The sequence below is a fragment of the Sphaeramia orbicularis genome, chromosome 5 (genome assembly GCF_902148855.1).
Source record: "Sphaeramia orbicularis chromosome 5, fSphaOr1.1, whole genome shotgun sequence".
Taxonomy (NCBI): Eukaryota; Metazoa; Chordata; class Actinopteri; order Kurtiformes; family Apogonidae; genus Sphaeramia; species Sphaeramia orbicularis.
In genome coordinates this window covers 28,995,026-29,015,282 of record NC_043961.1, presented here as the reverse complement: position 1 = coordinate 29,015,282, position 20,257 = coordinate 28,995,026, and the positions used below count along the sequence as shown (strand labels likewise).

General features: G+C 35.7%; 2 protein-coding genes across 2 annotated transcripts; both read left to right on the top strand.

Moving 5' to 3' along the window:
- The first annotated feature begins 1,919 nt into the window (after positions 1-1,919).
- Positions 1,920-9,092, top strand: rhebl1 (Ras homolog, mTORC1 binding like 1). Its single transcript, XM_030134028.1, has 8 exons — positions 1,920-2,341; positions 5,556-5,627; positions 5,723-5,790; positions 6,122-6,204; positions 6,768-6,824; positions 6,918-6,965; positions 7,212-7,293; positions 7,401-9,092. Exons 1-8 carry the CDS (start codon positions 2,290-2,292, stop codon positions 7,491-7,493), a joined length of 555 nt encoding a protein of 184 aa, XP_029989888.1. The 5' UTR covers positions 1,920-2,289; the 3' UTR covers positions 7,494-9,092.
- Positions 9,093-11,530: 2,438 nt separating this feature from the next.
- On the top strand, positions 11,531-18,512 carry prkag1 (protein kinase, AMP-activated, gamma 1 non-catalytic subunit). The gene is made up of 13 exons (XM_030134023.1): positions 11,531-11,653; positions 12,604-12,655; positions 12,755-12,855; positions 12,953-13,034; positions 13,120-13,178; positions 13,368-13,413; positions 13,508-13,562; positions 13,874-14,000; positions 14,202-14,367; positions 14,453-14,490; positions 14,604-14,750; positions 15,708-15,807; positions 16,871-18,512. The coding sequence occupies exons 1-13, from the start codon at positions 11,645-11,647 to the stop codon at positions 16,879-16,881; spliced, it is 993 nt and encodes a 330-aa protein (XP_029989883.1). The 5' UTR covers positions 11,531-11,644; the 3' UTR covers positions 16,882-18,512.
- The last annotated feature ends 1,745 nt before the right edge of the window (positions 18,513-20,257 follow it).

The window sequence follows — 20,257 nt, the reverse complement described above, 5'->3', positions numbered from 1 at the left end:
ATTTGTTGAACTACTCGAGTACAATTTCATTACAGTGGATTTGAGCTACAGCAGCATAAAAATTAAACCTATCACACGTCCAGTTTCCGGACGTAGTCGCTTTTTTCTTTCTTTCTTTAGCTATAGATACAGGGTATTATGGAATTTGTCTCTTTACTAAAGCCAATATCTGATCTCAAGATTATAGACATCAAATTAGCAAAAAATATTAATTAAAGTAGTAAAATCATTGTATTCAGTGTACCAAGACTGTTATCCTTCATTCAGAAATTTAACTGTACATAATTATACACTGCTTCTTTTTAATTTCCAATGTTATTTCAAAGAATCACTTCAATGCTATCTTTTCACTGAAAAGCCCAATTAACTGGACTGATTACCCCTGACAAAGAACAAGTTTAGCTTATGAAGATCTTCTGTTAAAACTGGAGTGAATAGTATCTTAAAAGATAAGTCTGTAACCTTACATTAAATTAAATAATGGAAATGTGCCATGATTATACTTAAACCATGAAAAATATACTGTAGGATCTGAGAGCCTAATGTTTTGTAGGGGAGACAAAAACATGTACATGTCTTATGCATCAAGTTGAGCAACATCAACTACAAAAGCAAAAACAAGAAAAAACAAAAAACAACCTAACAAAAATTAACTTAAAAATAACAAACCATAGCACGGCAAAGAAGAGATACATTAAATATCAATTCTTAAACAAAAACAACAATTAGTGTTTACTGGTATTGTGGATGATGAAAACCAAGAGGAGCAGTGAAACCAGAAAACAATGAACACATAAATCTGAATGTAGTGGGTCGGGGTGGATACATTTCAAGTGAATATGAGAATAGGGACTGTCACTGAGGGAAACCAGTTAAATTTGATGGACAACAAACAAATGACACAAACATCAGTACAAGTGGAAGATGAAGATATGTATTACAACAGATATGCAGCCTGGTTGTCTTCCTGACCTGTCACACTGAAATGGCACTTCTTTGCTAGTTGTTCTTTTGTCTGAGCATAGCACTTTGGAGAATAATCACCCTCTCCTACTCACACCATCTGTGTAGTATTGTCATTCTTACCATTTTTATACATAAACTACATTCAGTTGACTTTATATTTGGGTTTGTTTGGTGCTGTTCCACTTTGGCGGGTGTCTAGCTTTGTGTGGGATATATTGAGATAATGTCCAGCATTTTGATTTTGAAGGGTCACCATGATACTTTTCAGATTTACATGCAAATGTATCATAAATTCAATTTCAGAAAATCTGTGCAAGAAAATGTGAATTTTAGTGCTCTGTTCCTCATTGATCAGTGTGATCTATAATTATGTGATGCAAAAATAAACTTATTGTAACTTAAGGTAAAGTTATAGTGGATACATACTCTGCCAATTATAAGTAGTAATTCATACAATTACATACCACAGCTTATAGATGCAACTGGAAGTCTTTGACACAAATATAAATCAATTTTTTAAAAACTTAAACTTTAGTTATTTCCTACTTTGCTTTATTCTCCAGACGTTGGAGTTTGGAATGTTGTGTTCAAATAAAATGTGGGCTCATGTTGAAGAATTAAAATGTAGCCAAGTTACTCTGCTTTGTGTGTCTATTTTCTGAGCTAGATCGTCATTATGGCAACACTTAAGTTTAAATGTACTTCGTAGTATTGGTAATATGTCCCACATTGTAGGGATCTGAACAAACTGTTGCCACCAAATACAGTTGTTGATATTTAAATGAAGTCTCAATCAGGGAAGTGGTTCATATGAAATGCTATAGATTTTGGCCGTGGATTGTCACCTGAAGGTCACTCTGGAAACGTCGCAGGAGGGTGAAAAAGACTGACCTCTACTGTACAAATTGGCCTGAATGCACGTTTGTGTTTGCTCTGACGTATCGGGTGTTTTACGACGGTGCGCTTACACAATGACAATTTCCGTCAGTTTGACTTGCGGTTCGTAAGCGCGTAGAACACGCTTTTTGTTTAAATCTTCAGTTTAAACGACAAATATATATTCGTATCAACTATCGATCGACGTCGGCTCGGATATCACACACGGAAGGAGACGTGTTTTAAGGATAAGTACAGAGTGTACTTGGTGTGGTGAAACTCTGAAGTTCCAACTCGAGGCCCAGCGGAGAGCTCGAGCGGCGACTCCGAAAAGTTTGTTGTTGTCACGTGACACGAGACGAATGTGGTGATAAAAGTTTGTTTTGATACTAAAACTAGGTGGCGTACTAGAATTTCTAAACGTATTGAACGTCGTCAGTCACTACAATGCCTCAACCAAAGCATCGAAAAATTGCTGTGATAGGATACAGGTCTGTAGGTGAGTAAAGCACACGGCTCGTGCTCGGCTAACAGTAGTTGGCTAGCTGCTAACAGGCTAACGTCCTGGCTTTGTTTTCCTTGTGAGTGAATAAGGCTGACACCACTAACGGCAACATACCTTTGTTCGTTCTTTGTGTAACATTTTGTCGAGTAATTCGTCTCTAAATTACGCTGAAATTAATAACATTTTTGTGTACAGCTTCAACCATATGTTACAACCTCCAACATGTCCTGCGAAAATAAAGTTAACTCAGTCGGTACGGCTCAGTGGAAAGTGTTATGTGAGTCCCATACTAAACGAAAGTTGTGTTTTCAACATATAGCCTAAGCACAGTGATCTAACCAAACTTGACTTTTTATCATTTACGTACTGATAAATAAGCTTTATGGTGTTACACAGAAGTCGTCGACTCATCAGTGATTGTTGTTAAATTATAGCTGTGCTGCATTACTACAAACTTTTGATCACAGACTGTATCTAGACGCCTATCATAGTCATTAAATAAGATGTGTTCTGATACATTTTTTCTTTGTTTTCAAAGGGTTTTGCGTGAGGTGTTCTCTGTTTGAGAATGTTAAAGTTGTTAGAAAGCATTTATCCAATCACTCTCTCTTTTACCAGTTTTTTTAAGCAGCTTGGTTTTGATTCAGGCTTTTTCCTACCATTATGGAGCTTAGATGCAACAGACACTATCTGCTGTTGCTTTTGTACATGGACATGGTATTAACAATAACGATCCAAAAATGTGGAATTTTTAGACTTCCGTTAACAGTGTAAGATTTTTTTCATGTCAACTCCCAGAGATCTCACTTGTGTACGTAAGGGTCTCCAGAACGTAGGGACAATGTTGGAATCCAGATGTCATTTAAGTAAAACAGCAAAAACTCAGTAGCCTACTTGTAGACAAAACGTATATTCAAATTGTAAGACTAGAAGTCCTACACATATTTCACATACATATAGTTACAAGCTTCGAGTGATGTGGGATATAATGAGCTCCACATTGATTTTATTTTGGTGTAGCTGGTGATCGACATGACCTGGGTGCTGCACATATGCCTTGGAGTGATAAGAAAAACCCTGTGGTAGCACCAAAATCAAAGTGTGCCTCATTAATATAAAGATTAATTATGAAGTTTCTAGGGAAATGAAAAGTAGAGGTCTTGATGTAAATTACTCAAAATAGGCCCTTTTCCACCAAAAACCCAGGAACTTTATTACCAGGAACTTATTTGGGTAAAAGAATTCCTGGTAATTGCGTTTCCACCTCACCCCAAAGTTCAGGGTAATTTATTCAAATCAGGTTGATGTATGAGGGAGCAGTAAAAGAAACTGCAGTACAGTTCATGTACATTCACAAACTAAGCTCTAGCACAATAAAATGGCACAGTACTTTAAGTGGAGAGTTTGGGTTTAACATTTTTCTGGTTGTTGAATCGCTTAATCCATCTGGAATACATTTTAAATGAAGTTAACCATCCTTACATATCCTTAATTTCTATTTAAAAATGGTAGAACATGTATTTTCAACTTCTCATTCCTTAAACTAAATCACATCTAATTTTAAGTGTGATGGATGGTTCTTTTTCATTTGTGTTGTTTTATAGATATAGTCCTGGTTCAACCCTAAAGTCATACAGATTTACTCAAATGCCTGCATTTAATTCGACTGCATATTACTTATAAAAGTACTTATACTCATATTTTGATGCCTTGCAAATGAATAAACAGTATTAGGTTAGATTTTTTTTTTTTTTTATTAAAAATTGAAACAAAACAAAAGGTGCAAAAAAAAAGGTGCCTTGAGATTAAAAGGGAAATAAACGTGTGAAAGGTTTGGGCTCCTGGACCAGTATGTGGACCAGCTAGTCCATGACAGCTGGTCTGGAACTCCATGATCCCAGTCCCTTTTTCGCTGTCCTACATGAAAGTAATAAAAATGCTAAAATGAATAACAGAACACATGATGACAGATTCCTACTACTGTGATGTGACATGTCTTACTTGGGCCACTGTAAACAGCAGGAGACGATGGACCAGGGCACAAACGAGCCACAGGTTTGGAAAAAGAGGCGAGTCCGTCCGGTCCATTTCAGGTGGAAATCACAGTACATAAAGAATAAATCAGTGTTCCACTCATGGCGACAACATGAATACATCCAGTTGTCTGATTTAGGTTTAGCATCAGACTGTTGACCAGTTGGATTAGGTTAACCGGACTTTTGACTAAACAGCTGATGTGCCGCTGACTACTGTTACAGCATGGAACCAACTAAACTGTGAATATTTCTGTCATATTCATACCATTGGTTTGTTTGGATCCGCTGCGACCATTGTGGTCCATTAGTTTCTTTTAATCCTGCATAAGTTTCTTCTTCTTTTCTCATATTTCTTTAGGCTTGTGTCTTACATTTGGCTCCTACAGCTCTTAATCGAACCTTGCTCGTTTCATGTCGGTGATTCAAAGTCCATCTGAATTTCCTCCTCCATAAAAATGCTCAAAAGAGCCTGGACCTTTTCGTCTGTCCACTTATCGTAGCTTCTCTTTTGGTCCATTTTCCGAATTATCACAATACAGAGCTTGTGGAAATTAAATAAAGAATGAATTAAATAGTGGCCAGTGAACGGAATGCGGAAACGCTGTGAGTGTAGTCCACCACTCAGCGTTCTCCAGCACACAGCCCCACCCCTAAAAGTTCCTGGTAATCTGAAAAGTACTACCTCCCTACCAGGAACTTCTTCGGGGAAAGTTCGGGGCTGGGGAAAAGTTATTTACACGGGTAATTTTCGGTGCAAATGCCCCAGGGCTTTTGAAAGTTCAGGGTAATGCTCAAAGTTGCTGCTGTGGAAAGGGCCTAATGAGAAAATTTGTATATATATCACTTTGTCTTTCCTTGCACCTGTTCCTCTAGCAGAATCATATATGATACCAATTTTAGCTCCTAAAAGTGACAAATAACCTAAATAACCCTACTCAAGTTATAGATAAAACAAACACTTTCACCGTGTATTACAGCTGAAATTTCATTCATGTTACTAAATCTAACAGTGGATTGATTTGGCTGAAATATTGGTGATCAGTAATGACATGTAGTGTTACTGTTGAAACTGTTTTGTGAAGTGCTTTATTAACAGGCTTTAAGTTAAAACTACCATTTAATTTCAGCACCAGAATAGTAGTAATACTGCTTTTTATGTTTGCCCTTAATAGGAAAGTCATCTCTTACAATACAGTTTGTGGAAGGACAATTTGTGGACTCCTATGACCCCACCATCGAAAACAGTAAGTGTCCTTTTAGTAGATGGTTGGCAGATATAACAGATACAAGAAAAATACAATAGATTTAGGTTAATGCAATAAAATATTTCTGTTCACAGCCTTTAACAAAATGGTCTGTGTGAATGGTCAAGACTTCAATCTTCAATTGGTTGATACAGCTGGACAAGTAAGTTGTTTGTCTAACTTTGTCCTTCCACTGATGTAACACCTTGTTTTTTTTTTCTTTATGAAAACGTGATGTCTCAGATCATATAGTTGTCTCTTTTCCATCAAAACGGTTTCAGTTTTAGTCCAGAGGCATTGCTAATGCTGGTGCCTTGTTGGCTCTTTTTGTGGGGCCTTCTAAGAACCTAGGTTTTTGCTGGTATTTTGACAAGAAGTCAGGTTTTAGAAAGTCATTTTTTTATGCATGTCCAACTTTATTTGGTGTTGCAATTTGGTAAAATTCTATAATGTAATGTGGATAAATGATTATAATGCATCTCCTTTCTATATAGGATGAGTACTCAATTTTTCCACAATCCCACTCAATGGATATCCATGGATATGTCCTTGTCTATTCAGTGACCTCCATAAAAAGGTGAGTGGGACATTATGTTTTGCATCTCTATTAATGACACAAACATTCTGAAGTCTTAGAGCACTTTCACACCAACCTCATATGGTCCAAGCTTTCCAATTTGATCTGAACCAAATCTGTAGGTATGAACCCTCCTTGGATCACTCTGTGGACCAGACTGCTGGAGTTTGATGTGATTACATAAAGCGGTCAAACTGTCTGGAAACATTCTTCATAAAAATATCATGTCTAACAATTGATAGTAGCATGGTGATTTAGATGAGGTTTACTTCACCAGGTATATTATAATGAGTTAAGAATCATAACCACATTACACCGTTAGTATTGGATTAACACTGAAGAGCTCCAAGGCTTGTGGGTTTTATTGTAACTTGAATGCAAGAGTGGCTTCTTTTCGACAGACATTTTCTTGCATAATGATTTAATCAAACATTGGTAATTATTAATGCCAGTCAGTTGTAGTGCGTCTTGGCCTCTCTCACAGAATATATATTGCGTACTAATGACTAATGTTCCATATATGATTATTATACCTAAAAGTATTGTGATCTGTCTCTGCCCAGTTTTGAAGTTGTGAAGGCTCTACATGATAAGCTGCTAGACATGGTTGGGAAGATCCAGTAAGTTTTCTTAAATGCTTTAAGTAATACCCATGCAAAAATCAAATTTTTCAAGTTGATTAGTTTTACAGTAGAATTTGTTTTATTTATTAGGGTTCCTACTGTCCTTGTTGGGAATAAAAAAGACCTTCACATGGAAAGGTAAGATGATGGTTAGTCTTTGAATATAAATGTCATCTGTTTGTACTATTTTAAAAAATTACTTTTTATTCTTAAATTATATAATAACTGAAATATCATATAGTAAACTAACCAACATGCTGAACTGTTTTTATCTCAAACGGTCATTAAAAATCCTTGGGCATAGTGTGTACAGTAGATTTACTGAAATAGAAAATGAGTTTATTTTTCAATTAAGCACATTCCTGTGTTATCTTTTTTTCTCAGGGTTATCAAGCCAGACGAGGGAAAGAAACTTGCTGATTCCTGGGGTGCTGCTTTTATCGAGTCCTCAGCCAAGGAGAATGAGGTAAGGATGAATATCCCTTTGCATGGCTTTGGTACCATATTCCAAGTATTACACATTCAGTTCTGACAAACCACTCATGCTTTGCCGACGTTGTGCTTTTAATGCAGACTGCCGTGGAGGTTTTCAAACGAATTATTTTGGAGATGGAAAAAGCAGATGGAAATGCACCCCAAGAGGAGAAGAAGTGTGCTGTGATGTAAATGCATATCCAGGACATCAGTAAGCTCATTTGCTGGAGACAGTAGGCACAGTGTCACCAGCATGCCAATCGTGACCCGACGGACACCCAGATGCTGCAGTGGAAACTTTCTGCTCCACTCTGATAGCAGATTTATTTACATAGAAAGGCCTCTTCCCAGGCAGTTGATAAACTATGTCATTAAGTATAACTATATGGAAAAGTTTCTAAGACAGGGAATCATCTTTGTTTAAGAGTCACACCTCTGATTAACATTTTCTTGAAATATTAATGTCAACTATGACAAAACATATTCATCATTTTGGTTTTATACCAAATGCTCAAAAAATAGTTTGAAAAACACATTTGTCCAAATGAATTGTATTAAATCTTTCATTATTATGTTAGTAACCAGATGTAAATCCTAAAGTTGAAGATATCAGGGGCTTATAGCTAATATACATTGAGGACTGGTGTATTATTTCAGCGGGTCATTTTTTTGACAGTGATGAAAAGTCATAGTCCACATTGATTCAAATGTGGAGTTAAAATGACATCAATCTGTTTCTCACAAATGGTGAATTGTATTTAACACTAGATTGAGATTTCATATGAGAAATTTCACTGTTGGCTCACAGGTATTTTCACTGTCATTTTATATCAACTCTTCAGGTAACTTACTTATGAGTTCCTGAGCCGTTATTCCATGAGGGAGAAAATGGACCATATGTGTATTTAATGCATTAGCACATTTTCTTTGTGCTGCTTCCTTAGCTAAGCAGATTAGTGTTCTCACATCACTTCCGCAGTTCATTTTCTCCTCATTGATTGTATAAAGCTGTTATAGACAAATCCTTTAGACAAATTCAGTATAGATTGGAATATATATTTTGTATTTACTAATTATGCCCTTTATATACAACATAAATAGACTCTTAATTGGTTTGAAAATTCTTGGTATATCTTGAATGACACTGGTTTTCACCCCCTTCAATACTATTAGTAGAGACTGCAATCACTAGTGCATAGTAACTATGTTACAATTCATTAAATTGCATTTTAACATTTAAAATGCCAAATTAATTGCCTTCAGGCCACTTTAGTAGATTAATAATATGTGAATTTTTGGTTTTGATTGGTTGGTTCTTGTAGACATGCAGCCCATTAAACTCTCATTGTGGACTTGAATTGTCACTGTCAGATACATAAGATCCTTTTTCACTTGTTTTTCTTAGTGCCTATAGCCTTACAAACAGATGATAGCCTGAATTTTCCCTTATAATTCCCATTCTACCTCTAGTGGGTAACTGTACCTTTTTTTATTATTAAGTGCTTTGCTGGATAAGTAGTTGATTGATGGATGATTGATGATGGTTGAATAGAAGCTGGTGATGCTGTGTCTTGTGCCTTACAGTTCTTCAGACTTCCTTATCTGCTTTCCTTCATCACTCAAGGTGCTCTTAAAGTTTTTTTTTTTTTTTTCCCCCCTTCTGTTTACTTGATCCCACAGGCAGAGCTGGTGTTTTGCACCTGAACACCAAAATTCTTGTGTAGATCAATGTTAATTCAGAAATCTTGCTGTAAACAGTTTTGTATATAAATAAATCTGTTACTCATTTGATGTGGTGGTGTTTTTCTTTTTTTTTTTTTGTCATCATAGGTGCATAAGTTTTTGGCCTCATAATTGTTTCATGCAAGAAACAAAAAAAAAATTAAGAATTAAAACATGTAACAAAGACAAACACTTTACCAATATATTTATACTTTACCAATATAATTAAGTTATTCAGAGGTCTGTTATAGAGTTTAAACCAATAGATAATTGTATGTATATTTAAGATACTGTACATGTTCTGGATGTCCTGAGCAGTAAAATATAACAGACAAAAAAGAATATACTTTAGTTACTTATCAGTTTAAGAGAGCATGATGTTCTTGTTTGGTAATTAAATGCAGAATGACTTACAATAGAAATCTTTAACTGTACATATACTTTAATCCTTCGATGTGCTTTCCTGAGTGCATCCTGTGTGCTTGGAGAGTGAAGGGCGTGTCTGTCCCAGGAATATTAACTATCTTTGTGCCATCAGGTTAAAGAAGACAGTAGGGACTAGCTTGTAAATTTTGGTTAAAGTCCCTCATTTTTTGTTCAGCAGCTTTACACAGTTGCTCAGCATCCACCCCTGGGTGCACTGCAAGTGGTAGCACCAGTCCTCTCTCAGGGTTAGGGTCTACATAGAAACATAGAAATATGCTGTAAACAGGATCACTGACACAGCACAAGTACATGACAGACTGGACCACCCTCACAATGGTCAGTCTACATCAGCAAAAAGAAGTTACCATCACATGTTTTTTATTCAGAGGTTCTTTTTTCTTCTTGAAAAATGATTGTCTTTCCTTCTTTTTTAATGCCTGGAATTCTCGGAATGTGGACAGCACACTTTTTCCTGTATTTCCCGGATCAAATAAATCAAATACACAATCAAATGTCATGAAGATTATACAACAGCATTGCTAATCCTTATATATAGGTAAAACATTCCCTTCACTTGTGCCATACTTTTCAACTTAATTTAAGAATTTGATATTCTTGCCACACAAACCACAGAAAGTGGATGCACATACAAGTTCATGTCCAACAGTACATATTTATCTGTAGGATAAATGAAGCATAGGCTTAATCAGATAACAGCTGGCTGGTAGGCTGTAGTTACAGCAAGGAGAAAATGAAACTGAAGAATACTGTAAGCGTACATTCAGTTTTCTTTATTTGCACAGTTTGAGACAAGTAACGTTAGTTACATCAGAGCATATTATGATGATATCATCCACATCTGGTATGAGCCTGTAAGCCCTACTGTCATTGGGTTCGCTCCACAGCGGTGCTCGCTAATGCTGCTAAGTACATTGCTAACAATTAACTGTAAAATTATAATAATAGCCCGAGGCTAGATGGCAAAATACAGAATTACAGAGGTAAGGATCAACACTGTTCATTAGCGACAGCAATCATTTAAAACTTATGAATGATTTACTTAGTTAATCACAGAGTCCACTCCTGTCACCACCCGTTTCCGTCGTGGGATAACTTCCGTTATGACTTATTGTGTTGTGGTTAATTGTGTTGTGACTAATCATGTAGTGTTGTGGCTTATTGTGTTGTGTTGCGGCTTTTATATTGCTGTGATACTTCTGGGCCACCAAGCACTTCTTTCACTGTTTCCTTAACATCTATTTTGTTACCTTCTCAAAAACGTATGTGCTGACTGGCCGAAGAGGAGTCCTGTGTATCCGCACTTGACTGCTCTTCCTCAACTACCTGGATATGTGTCATAGTAAAATGAAACTGAATTTTGAGAACGGAATTTGAATTGTGAGAACTGAATATGAGAATATTTAGAGCTGAATTTTCAGACAAAATGTAGTTTCAGAGAAACTGAATTCAATTTCATAATCTTACATTCAGTTTCAAGTTTATTGGGTTTAAATTCAATATTAATACATTCAGTTTCAAATTATAGAATTCAGATTCAGTTTTCATGATTCAAATTCAGTTTCTGGTGGCACATATTTCAGACCATAAATAAAGTTCTATTTTATCTAATCTAATCTAATCTAATCTAATCTAATCTAGTCTAATCTAATCTCACTGCCTGTTAACTGTCTAATATGACTTTTTACGTTTAGCCCAAGCATTTGAAACTTTTTTTTAACCTCTTGAGGGTATTTTATTTTAATTATTCATTACTGTTGCTTTTCCATTCCATATCATTTTATCATTTGTTTCGTCCTTTGCAATTTAAAAAAAAAAAAAAAAAAAAGAGTTAAAATCACAAGTCAGTTAATGACTAAACCTTTTACAGGTGAGTTTATCCATGTTGTACATGTTGTCAAGCCTTGAGGGATATATTAGTGTTCACTTGTTCACAGCCTGGAGAAGTCCTTACAGTATGTGGAGTGTGTGTACATGGCAACACTACGTCAATCCATTTTGCACAGAAGGCGTCCTATTAGAGTGATTACGATTTACAACAGGTCAAATCGAGGTGCGGTAGTACTACATGTATTACAGTATTCGTATTCCAGTCATTCACAGCGGAAGATTAGAGTCTGTTTTGCAAGAACCTGCCTGCTACAAAGAAAGAAACCCCGGCTAAAGTCTAACAGACCATGGAGTGTGTGAGTTATCCTGGAGTTTTTAAATCACACTTTAGCTCATATAAATTGCTAGCTTTCTACCAAACCACACACTTAACACAGCCAACATCACGCTAACGCTAGTAGCTAACTAGCAAGATTAATGCTTTTTTAACGTTGTGAAGCAAGTATTTTGAAGATGTGAAGAGTGGGCTTCGCTTGTACATAACCGGTTTCCGGGCTGGCAGAGACGTTGGCAAACAATGTCCCAACAGGGAAACTGACGCAAACGTCCAACCTGAAATTAAAGTCACCTCGACTGGCTAATGTCAACAGGCTGCTAGCTAATGCTAATGCTAACATTTTGTTTTTGGTTATACAAAGCGACGAGTCATACATTTTACATCAGTTCAACACCAATTATAAAGTGCATTTGTATTTCCAAACCTGCACAATATAACACTGTTCTGTACGTCTAACATATGACTTATTGCTACACGTTAAAACGCAGGGCTTAACGTATACTAGTTGTTAAACGTTTGACAGTAAAACGCCTGACTATTAACTGCAAATTGAGCTGTGTGTTTAGAGTAAACGTAAAAGCGTAATAAGTAACATTCATAAATGTAATACATTTCAGAAACTAATAGGCGAGAAACAATTAAATGTGTTTTTGTATCTAATTTATGTAGTATGTCTGAGCATGGCTTCTTTGGGTGACGGGAAGTTTGAGAATAGGTCCGTTATTAACCAATTCTGAGCTCTTAGGAGAAGAGTCACACATGTATTTTTTATCCTCTTTCTAAAACTATCACAGGTGAATAACCTAGTAGGTAACTTGTTAAGTGTTGCTGACCAAAACACTGTTTGGATTGCTTTTTCAGTCAGAATATTTAGCTGGTTTATACAGATTTTTGTGTGTGTAACAACAGAGATTTATAGTTTTGATTCAGTTACCGGTACACTGACAAACCATTGTTTTTATCGTAAAGATTCCAGCCACTATTGAGGACCTGGAGGGCAAAAAAGACCCAGTCACAGAGGGTAAGGAATGTTTAAATTGCGTATCACTAAATTTAGAGGCAGCGTTGTTTGATCACATTGGAGTGACATCCTCAATGGTGTTTTTTGTCATTCCTTCAGATTCAGAGCACAATGTATACACAAGATTTATGAAGTCACACCGCTGTTACGACCTTGTACCTACCAGCTCTAAATTGGTTGTGTTTGATACTTCGCTTCAGGTTATTAATAACCTTTGCACAATTTAAACAGTACAATCTAGAGTTAATTTGCAGATTTAAACTGACACGTTTGGTGTGTGTTGTTGTTTTTGAATAGGTCAAAAAGGCCTTTTTTGCACTTGTTTCCAATGGGGTAAGAGCAGCACCTCTTTGGGACAGTAAGAAGCAGTGTTTCGTTGGTAAGAATAACTGTCTTTTGGTTCTGTGTTCATTCTTTGTAAATCAATCAAATGCTGATATTATATTCCTAATGTTGCTCCACAGGTATGTTAACCATCACTGATTTCATTAACATACTTCATCGCTACTACAAATCTCCTCTGGTAAGATGATGACCAAAAGTTTTATTTCCAATGCTTTAAGATTAAGTATTGCATTAGTTGTAAACAAACTTTAAACCTAGTTCACAATGATCTATTGTCAAGGGTGTGTATTTGCCACATTTTTGTAATAACTTGTCTTAAGTTCTTATTTAGTTGTTAAAGATGTCTGCTCTCTATTTTATCTTCCAGGTTCAAATATATGAGTTAGAAGAACACAAAATTGAAACATGGCGAGGTAAGAGTGTTTACTCAATCTGTAGTTTGCTCCTTGAACATTACTTTTGTATTGAATATAGTGAACAATTGTATTTGTTTTCTGTTTTCAACAGAGGTGTATCTTCAAGACTCTTTCAAACCCTTGGTTAGCATATCACCCAATGCAAGGTGAGGTTTTTAACTTAAAAATGTATGTTGTTATTGGTCTTTTCTGAATGCACAGTGTAATATATCTGATACTTTAGCTTGATGCAGCACCCAGGAAATACTGAGAGTGGTAATCACTGTTGATATAGAGTCTCAGTCTAATGAGTAAATGAAATATATTTTCTGGTATTTATGTTCCAACTCTTTTGGTGCATAGATAACACTGATGGGCATTGGGCACTTCTTGTCTGACATTAAATGTTTTCATGATACACTGACTGGAGTTGTATGTGAAGTTACATGCTAAATTGATTTATTTCTCTGTGTCTCAGTTTGTATGATGCAGTATCATCGCTGCTGAAGAACAAGATCCACAGACTGCCTGTAATCGACCCTCTTACAGGGAACACACTCTATATTCTCACACACAAGCGGATTCTCAAGTTCCTCAAGCTCTTTGTGGGTATCTTTAGCTTCCTCCCCTACTACTTACATCTGTATCTGTCAGATTTTGATTTTCCAGGGTTAATTTTTTAAAATAGTAATACTGTGCAAATATAGTAAATTACCATTATGTATGATTAATGAAACAGTATATCTTATACATATTACACAAGGACATTTAATTGTAAGTAAAAAAAATTGTACAAATTTACACAGATTTCAGAGATGCCAAAACCCAAGTTCTTGAGAGAAACCTTAGAGGAACTAAACATCGGAACATTCCAGAACATAGCGGTGGTACGTGCAGATACACCGCTGTACACAGCATTGGGTATATTTGTGGAGCAACGAGTGTCAGCCCTCCCCGTAGTTGACGACAAAGGTATGTGGGCAGGGTGAAGTGACCTCCTTGTTGACTGTGTGTGTCTATAAGTTTTGTTTGATAATGTGTTGCTTTTCTCTTCCAGGTCGAGTGGTGGACATTTACTCCAAATTTGATGTTATAGTAAGTCACAAATAGTGTGTAGTGGAAGTTCAATAGAGTTTATTTCTATAATTTTACATACAGTAATAAAACAAATAATTTTTTTTTTTACCTGAAATCCTGTGTTTTTGCAGAATCTTGCTGCAGAGAAGACATACAATAACCTGGACATAACAGTGACCAAAGCTTTGCAACATCGCTCTCAGTACTTTGAAGGAGTCTTAACCTGCAATAGGCATGAGACACTGGAGGCGATCATCAACAGACTGGTGGAAGCTGAGGTGAGATGCTCATCAAAGTGGACACTGAGCAACACTGTAGTTGTTAAATCACACCAGAAGCAGACTTGCATCATGATTGATGTGGGTGTGTGGCTGTGGGGATTACTGACCACTGTGGGGAAAGCATAGAAATACAGACGTGCAGATCCAGTGAACAGGAAAAACAGATTAAACTATTGTAAGTGCACTGAAATTATTTTGTCCAGAGCAAAGTACAGGACCAGGAACAAAACTCAAACAAAATATTAAGTTTAGTAGCATCTTTAAATGTCAGCTGCGTCAAACCTAAGCACCAAATACAGAAGAAAAAGTTAAATTCTACTTTGTAGAAAATCTTAAACCTGAATAAAAATAACAGAATGCCAATCCCAGTCGCACCAATGTTTTGTGCCATCTGAGGAAAGTTGCACACACTTTTTAAAGACGTGAAGTAAAGTCTATTGTTTTAGCTGAAATACACAAGTTCATCACATGACTTTATGTGATACTTTTGCATTGATATTTTATATAGGGGTTTGCTGTGCTGAAGACGCCCTCAAAACACAAATGTTGCATGTATTACTTTCTGCTTTTTTGTTTTTTGGATCAGTGAGCCACAAAAAAATATCCACACTGCAGATAATCTGCAAGCCACTCTCACTAACTAATGTGGCAATTATTAACATGTGACTGCTATTGCTTTAGTGTCGACAAAACATTTCAGCCAAGATTGTATATGATCATAATTTAAAAGTTTCTTGGTCTTTGATGCCATGTTTGCGGTCAGTCTCAGAGCAACGCCAAGACAAACTGGATCAGCACATACCAAAAATACTGTATTTCTGTGATCATTTTTAACTGTAAATGTAGGAATACATCAAACGCAACAGTGTTATCCTCAGTTGTACATACATTTGGCTGTGTTCATGTACTCTTGCATAGATTAGGGTCACTGATGGGTCTCACTCTGTTCTTCAGGTTCACAGGCTGGTGGTGGTGGATGAGCAGGATGTGGTGAAGGGAATTGTTTCCCTTTCAGATATCCTCCAGGCACTAGTGCTCACTGATAGAGAAGAAGGTTAGTGCATTTTCTCGCTGTCTGCATTTTTTTACAGAAGCTGCAGCATATTAGATATATAAAACTACAACATGTAACATTTATGTGTCTTGTGTTATGTCTTTTCTTCACTTTTGTAAGTACATTATATCAAATGGCTGCAACATTTAGTTACCTGCATCATATCGCCTTTACCAGTGTAACACCCTATTGACTTACCCAAAAATAATCCTACTCATTCATCACTTTTGACCCTTTGTCATTTTGTGGTGATGTAGGCCTGTATTTTCGATTTTATCTTCAGCCAATAACAGAACTGAACAAACCAAAAAGAATGTGGCTCCTCTCTCTCCTTTTGGCTGTGTATTTCCTCTAAAACATGCCCTTAGAGAATCACTGTGACAGTTTCGGAAAATATTTTATTTAAATTTTTTCTGTGGTCTTTTTGTCCTGCTACTGTCAGTCACTCTGTCAATGCAGTGTCATGCTCACCTGACCACACTCCTCATTCACAGAGTGGAGAGAAATTTCAAACATAAGCTACAGTCATGGAAAAAATTATTAGACCACCCTTGTTTTTTTCCATTTCTTGTTCATTTTAATGCCTGGTACAACTAAAGGTACATTTGTTTGGACAAATATAATGATAACAACAAAAATGGCTCATAAGAGTTTAATTTAAGAGCTGATATCTAGCCATTTTCCATGGTTTTCTTGATAATAACCAAAATCACTTCAGTTCTTACATCAAAAGCTATGGCATTGTACTGCCAAAAACAGTGCTTTTAGGCATTCCATGTTTTCTTTTCTGTCTGTTTTAGTCACATGACACACACAGGAGTTAGTACTTGATTGCATAATCATTGTTTTTGATGACTTTTATTGGTCTAGTAATTTTTCTGTGACTGTACAAATGTTGTGTTCTTCATTTTCAATATAACAGTTATTATTATTATTACTTATTTGCTGCTACATCATTAACATGAGTGTAGCAGAAATTACATGCTGTCCATGTGAGTACTAAAAAAGCTGTGTTGTATTTTTCTAATTATGCTCAAGGTTAAGACATATTTTTTGTCCACAGGCACTGCGTGAGTGTAAACAGGCTTCACAGTTTTATGAAGAGGCCAGAACAATGGGAAGAAGAGATCAGACGTGTGTGATGTTATTACAATATATAATGAAGTATCACTAATATCCAGAACTACTATATTCACACAATGACTTCTTCTAAAATCTCACGTTCACTAAGTTTTATCAGCCCAGCTATATATAATTGTCATTGTACAGGGATATGTAGTATTTCCTGTTAACCAAATGTAAAATCAACTTATCATTCCCACTTCTGTGTCTGTCATGATGATGTACACAACTGATGGACACTATTGATAATCACAGAGATATTCCAGAAAATGAAAAATTAGTCTAAATAATTACAACTGTCCTTTTGTTTGGGAGAACCTAGAAACAAACCAGCCTATGTAAGAATAGACTGTGTATCATTTGGTGCATTATTGCCTGAGCCCTTTTTTTTAATGAATGCAAGTAGGATGACAGTGTCAGTGCAAACTTTCTTTTTCTTTCCCACCGATAATTTAAAAGCATTTGAAGGATTCGTCTGTATATCTCTTTTACACTGATCAGATATACTCTTCCAGTTTGGAAGCTCTGTTGATGGGTATACGGTCACTGAAGTTTTTATCTGAATGTATGTGTCATACACACTGTGCATGCATACAGTAAGGAGCTACATACTACTAATGTTTGACTAGAACATAAAATGACCAGAAATGATCCTTAAAACACTAGAGACTAAAACTGCACTTGGTCAAAAATAAAAACCATGACCATCATCTGATTTTTTTTATTTGCCTTCTGCAGGTTTCTGTTTCATGACCTGCTCCTCCAAGATAAACAAAAGTCAGTATTTTAAGCCAGTTTTTTTTTAAGGGACACAGGTTTTCACTAATTTATTCATCTTTCTTGCCAGTGTGTGAAAATTTCAAGGGCTCAGGCTGTAAACCTTTGTGTAGCTGGGGAAAGTAGCAGGCGCAATAGAGCACTTTAGGCTCCAAGAAAACCTCACTAGGGTCTCGAACAGTATCGATGAGTCTGTTGTCAGAGACCATCCGTTGTGCTATTCTTTTACAACATTCATTGCTTAAATGTTCGGTCATGTCTCTGTTCTGTTCAAATGTAATATACGTTTGACTTTCTGCTTATTTCATTTTCCACATCCTCAGCTCTAGCGTTATTAGTGGTGAAGGGATTTTATCGTTGCTTGTTTATTAAAGAATCAGATTTTTCTAGAAAAGTCTTCAGTCACTTGAAATGGTCAAATTAAATAATTTCAGTGCTTTTATTAATTTGTAACAGTACTGTTAATATTTTACCTGTTTTATGTTGATGTCATTCAAAGTCAGATGTTAGTTTTATTCATTACGTTTCAGTTTATTATGTCTAAGAGTTATTATTAAATCACATAATACCAGCATTTTCACTCTTTTCCATTTGTAACTGGATTGGAGTCTTGAATGGCTGTTTCCAGGAACATGTCACACTTTCTGTTTTGGTATGTATGAAACTGAATGTGTACAACTGTATGTAAAAGCACAGTTTTTGTACTAATCTGCTTTGAAATTGTAATTTAAAAGAAGAGCAATAAAGGTTGTTTGCAAGTAAATTTTAAATGGTAGTCATAATAAATGTGCGCGTATTTAATTTAACACACAATCTTTCAGATCTGTGTCCATAGCTGTAATTAAAATCTATGATGAATTAATACAGATGTACTCTTGCCTCATCAGCGTTTTTTTTTTTTTTTTTTAAACCAACGAAAGTAGTGTTTCCTTTGGCTACTGTTTTCCTACTGTCATGAAAATCCTGAACAGCCTGTAAAAGATGAAGGATTATGGACAGTCATTAAGTTTTAGAAGAGCTGTGGAAAACTTTAAAAGGTTCAAACTCTTTACAAAGTTAACTGTTTTTGAGACAACTCAAGAGAAATGTCAACTATATGTTCATATAGGTAGAACATAACCTGAGCTACAAGTACTTGCCATATTTTAAAGTAAAGTTAAGGCTCAAAATAAGAGTAATATTTATAATAAAATGTGAAATCAAAACCATGTACACTCAGAAAACTCAAAAACTTAAGTGAAATAATTGACACTTTCCTGTTAGAGCTGTGTAGTTAATCGTAGTGTGGGTTTTTCTCCCCAAAAAAAAGCTGATACTTCAATTACTGAATTTTGTCTGTAGTGAAATTCTCAGATTTAGACACTGAAGGGAAATTCTTAGTCAACATCCAGGTTTTTGTTTTAAATTGTGGAGGATTAGATACTTTTTGCTATTATTTTTTAAAATGTGTATTTATTTATTTATACTAAAAACAGTTTATAATTTTTGACCTAAATCATAATCCTCAGTAAAAAACCTTATTACCAATGAAAAGAAATTAAACTATATCCACTTCTTTTCATGTTAACCTTAAAAGTTGTGAATGGTGATGAATATTATAAACAGTACTGTGTAGAAGTTCTCGTCCAACATTAGGTTTGATGTTTTAGTAAAGTTCTAATGACCACACATGCATTTCTCAGTCTCTGTATTTAGATCCAATCTGGATACATGCAAAGTATCTACAGCAGTAAAACCTACAGCTTCAATAAACCAAAGTGGTCATATTTAGTGTGACCTTCCTTTGCACTTAACATGTCTTTAACCCTTTTGTTCAAACAATATGAGTTTGATTAATTTTCTGATTTTTTGTACCAGTTTTCATTCAACACGTGCCAGATGTTTCTGTTTGTGTTGCTTCTTGTCATGGGGTCAGTAACTTTAACCTTTAGAACCCATTTAGTTCTAATTTTTGTGTGACTTTTAGAGGCTGTGCACATATTTCCTGTATTCTTTTGTTGTATTTGAAGAAAAGAGAATGAGAAATAAATGTGCATGTTCATTTCAACTCTAAAAAACAACAAAGCTAAAGCTGGCTTAAGACTTTTTCACTGTACTGTCCTTAAAAATGTAAGGCAAAGTTTTGAAATTTTGTGTTTAAAAATGTGTGGGGAACCCTGTGGATGGACCATGAAAAGCCAATTTTTTTCTCTTTATCATGTTTTTAATCCCTAAATCCTCTGCCAATACTGGCTAGCATAAATATTAACATTGGTTCTTATGTGATGCCTCCTATTGACCTTGTTGGGTTTTCAACAGTGATTCACATCAATGCAGTACATCTGTTTCACAGCAGATACATTGGACTCACCACAGTGTGAAGACAGGTGATCCTAATAACATTAGTGTGTCCCAGATAAACCATGCCAGCGAGCCAGCATGAACAAACCAAACTTGGAACTCATTCACCTTCACAGAACAAAGCAAGTGTGAGTTAAAGTTGGTCATTTCCTGACGTAAAAAGGTCAGAGGCTGAAACATTAGTATATGAACTTTGGTAACCCACAACTGA

Excerpts from the sequence above, each read along its gene's own strand:
- rhebl1 (XM_030134028.1), top strand. The coding sequence starts at position 2,290 with ATGCCTCAACCAAAGCATCGAAAAATTGCTGTGATAGGATACAGGTCT. Across the intron at positions 5,628-5,722 it reads TGACCCCACCATCGAAAACA|CCTTTAACAAAATGGTCTGT; the intron begins GTAAGTGTCCTT and ends TTCTGTTCACAG. Across the intron at positions 6,966-7,211 it reads AAAGACCTTCACATGGAAAG|GGTTATCAAGCCAGACGAGG; the intron begins GTAAGATGATGG and ends TTTTTTTCTCAG.
- prkag1 (XM_030134023.1), top strand. Across the intron at positions 13,179-13,367 it reads GCTACTACAAATCTCCTCTG|GTTCAAATATATGAGTTAGA; the intron begins GTAAGATGATGA and ends TTTATCTTCCAG. Across the intron at positions 14,491-14,603 it reads ACTCCAAATTTGATGTTATA|AATCTTGCTGCAGAGAAGAC; the intron begins GTAAGTCACAAA and ends GTGTTTTTGCAG.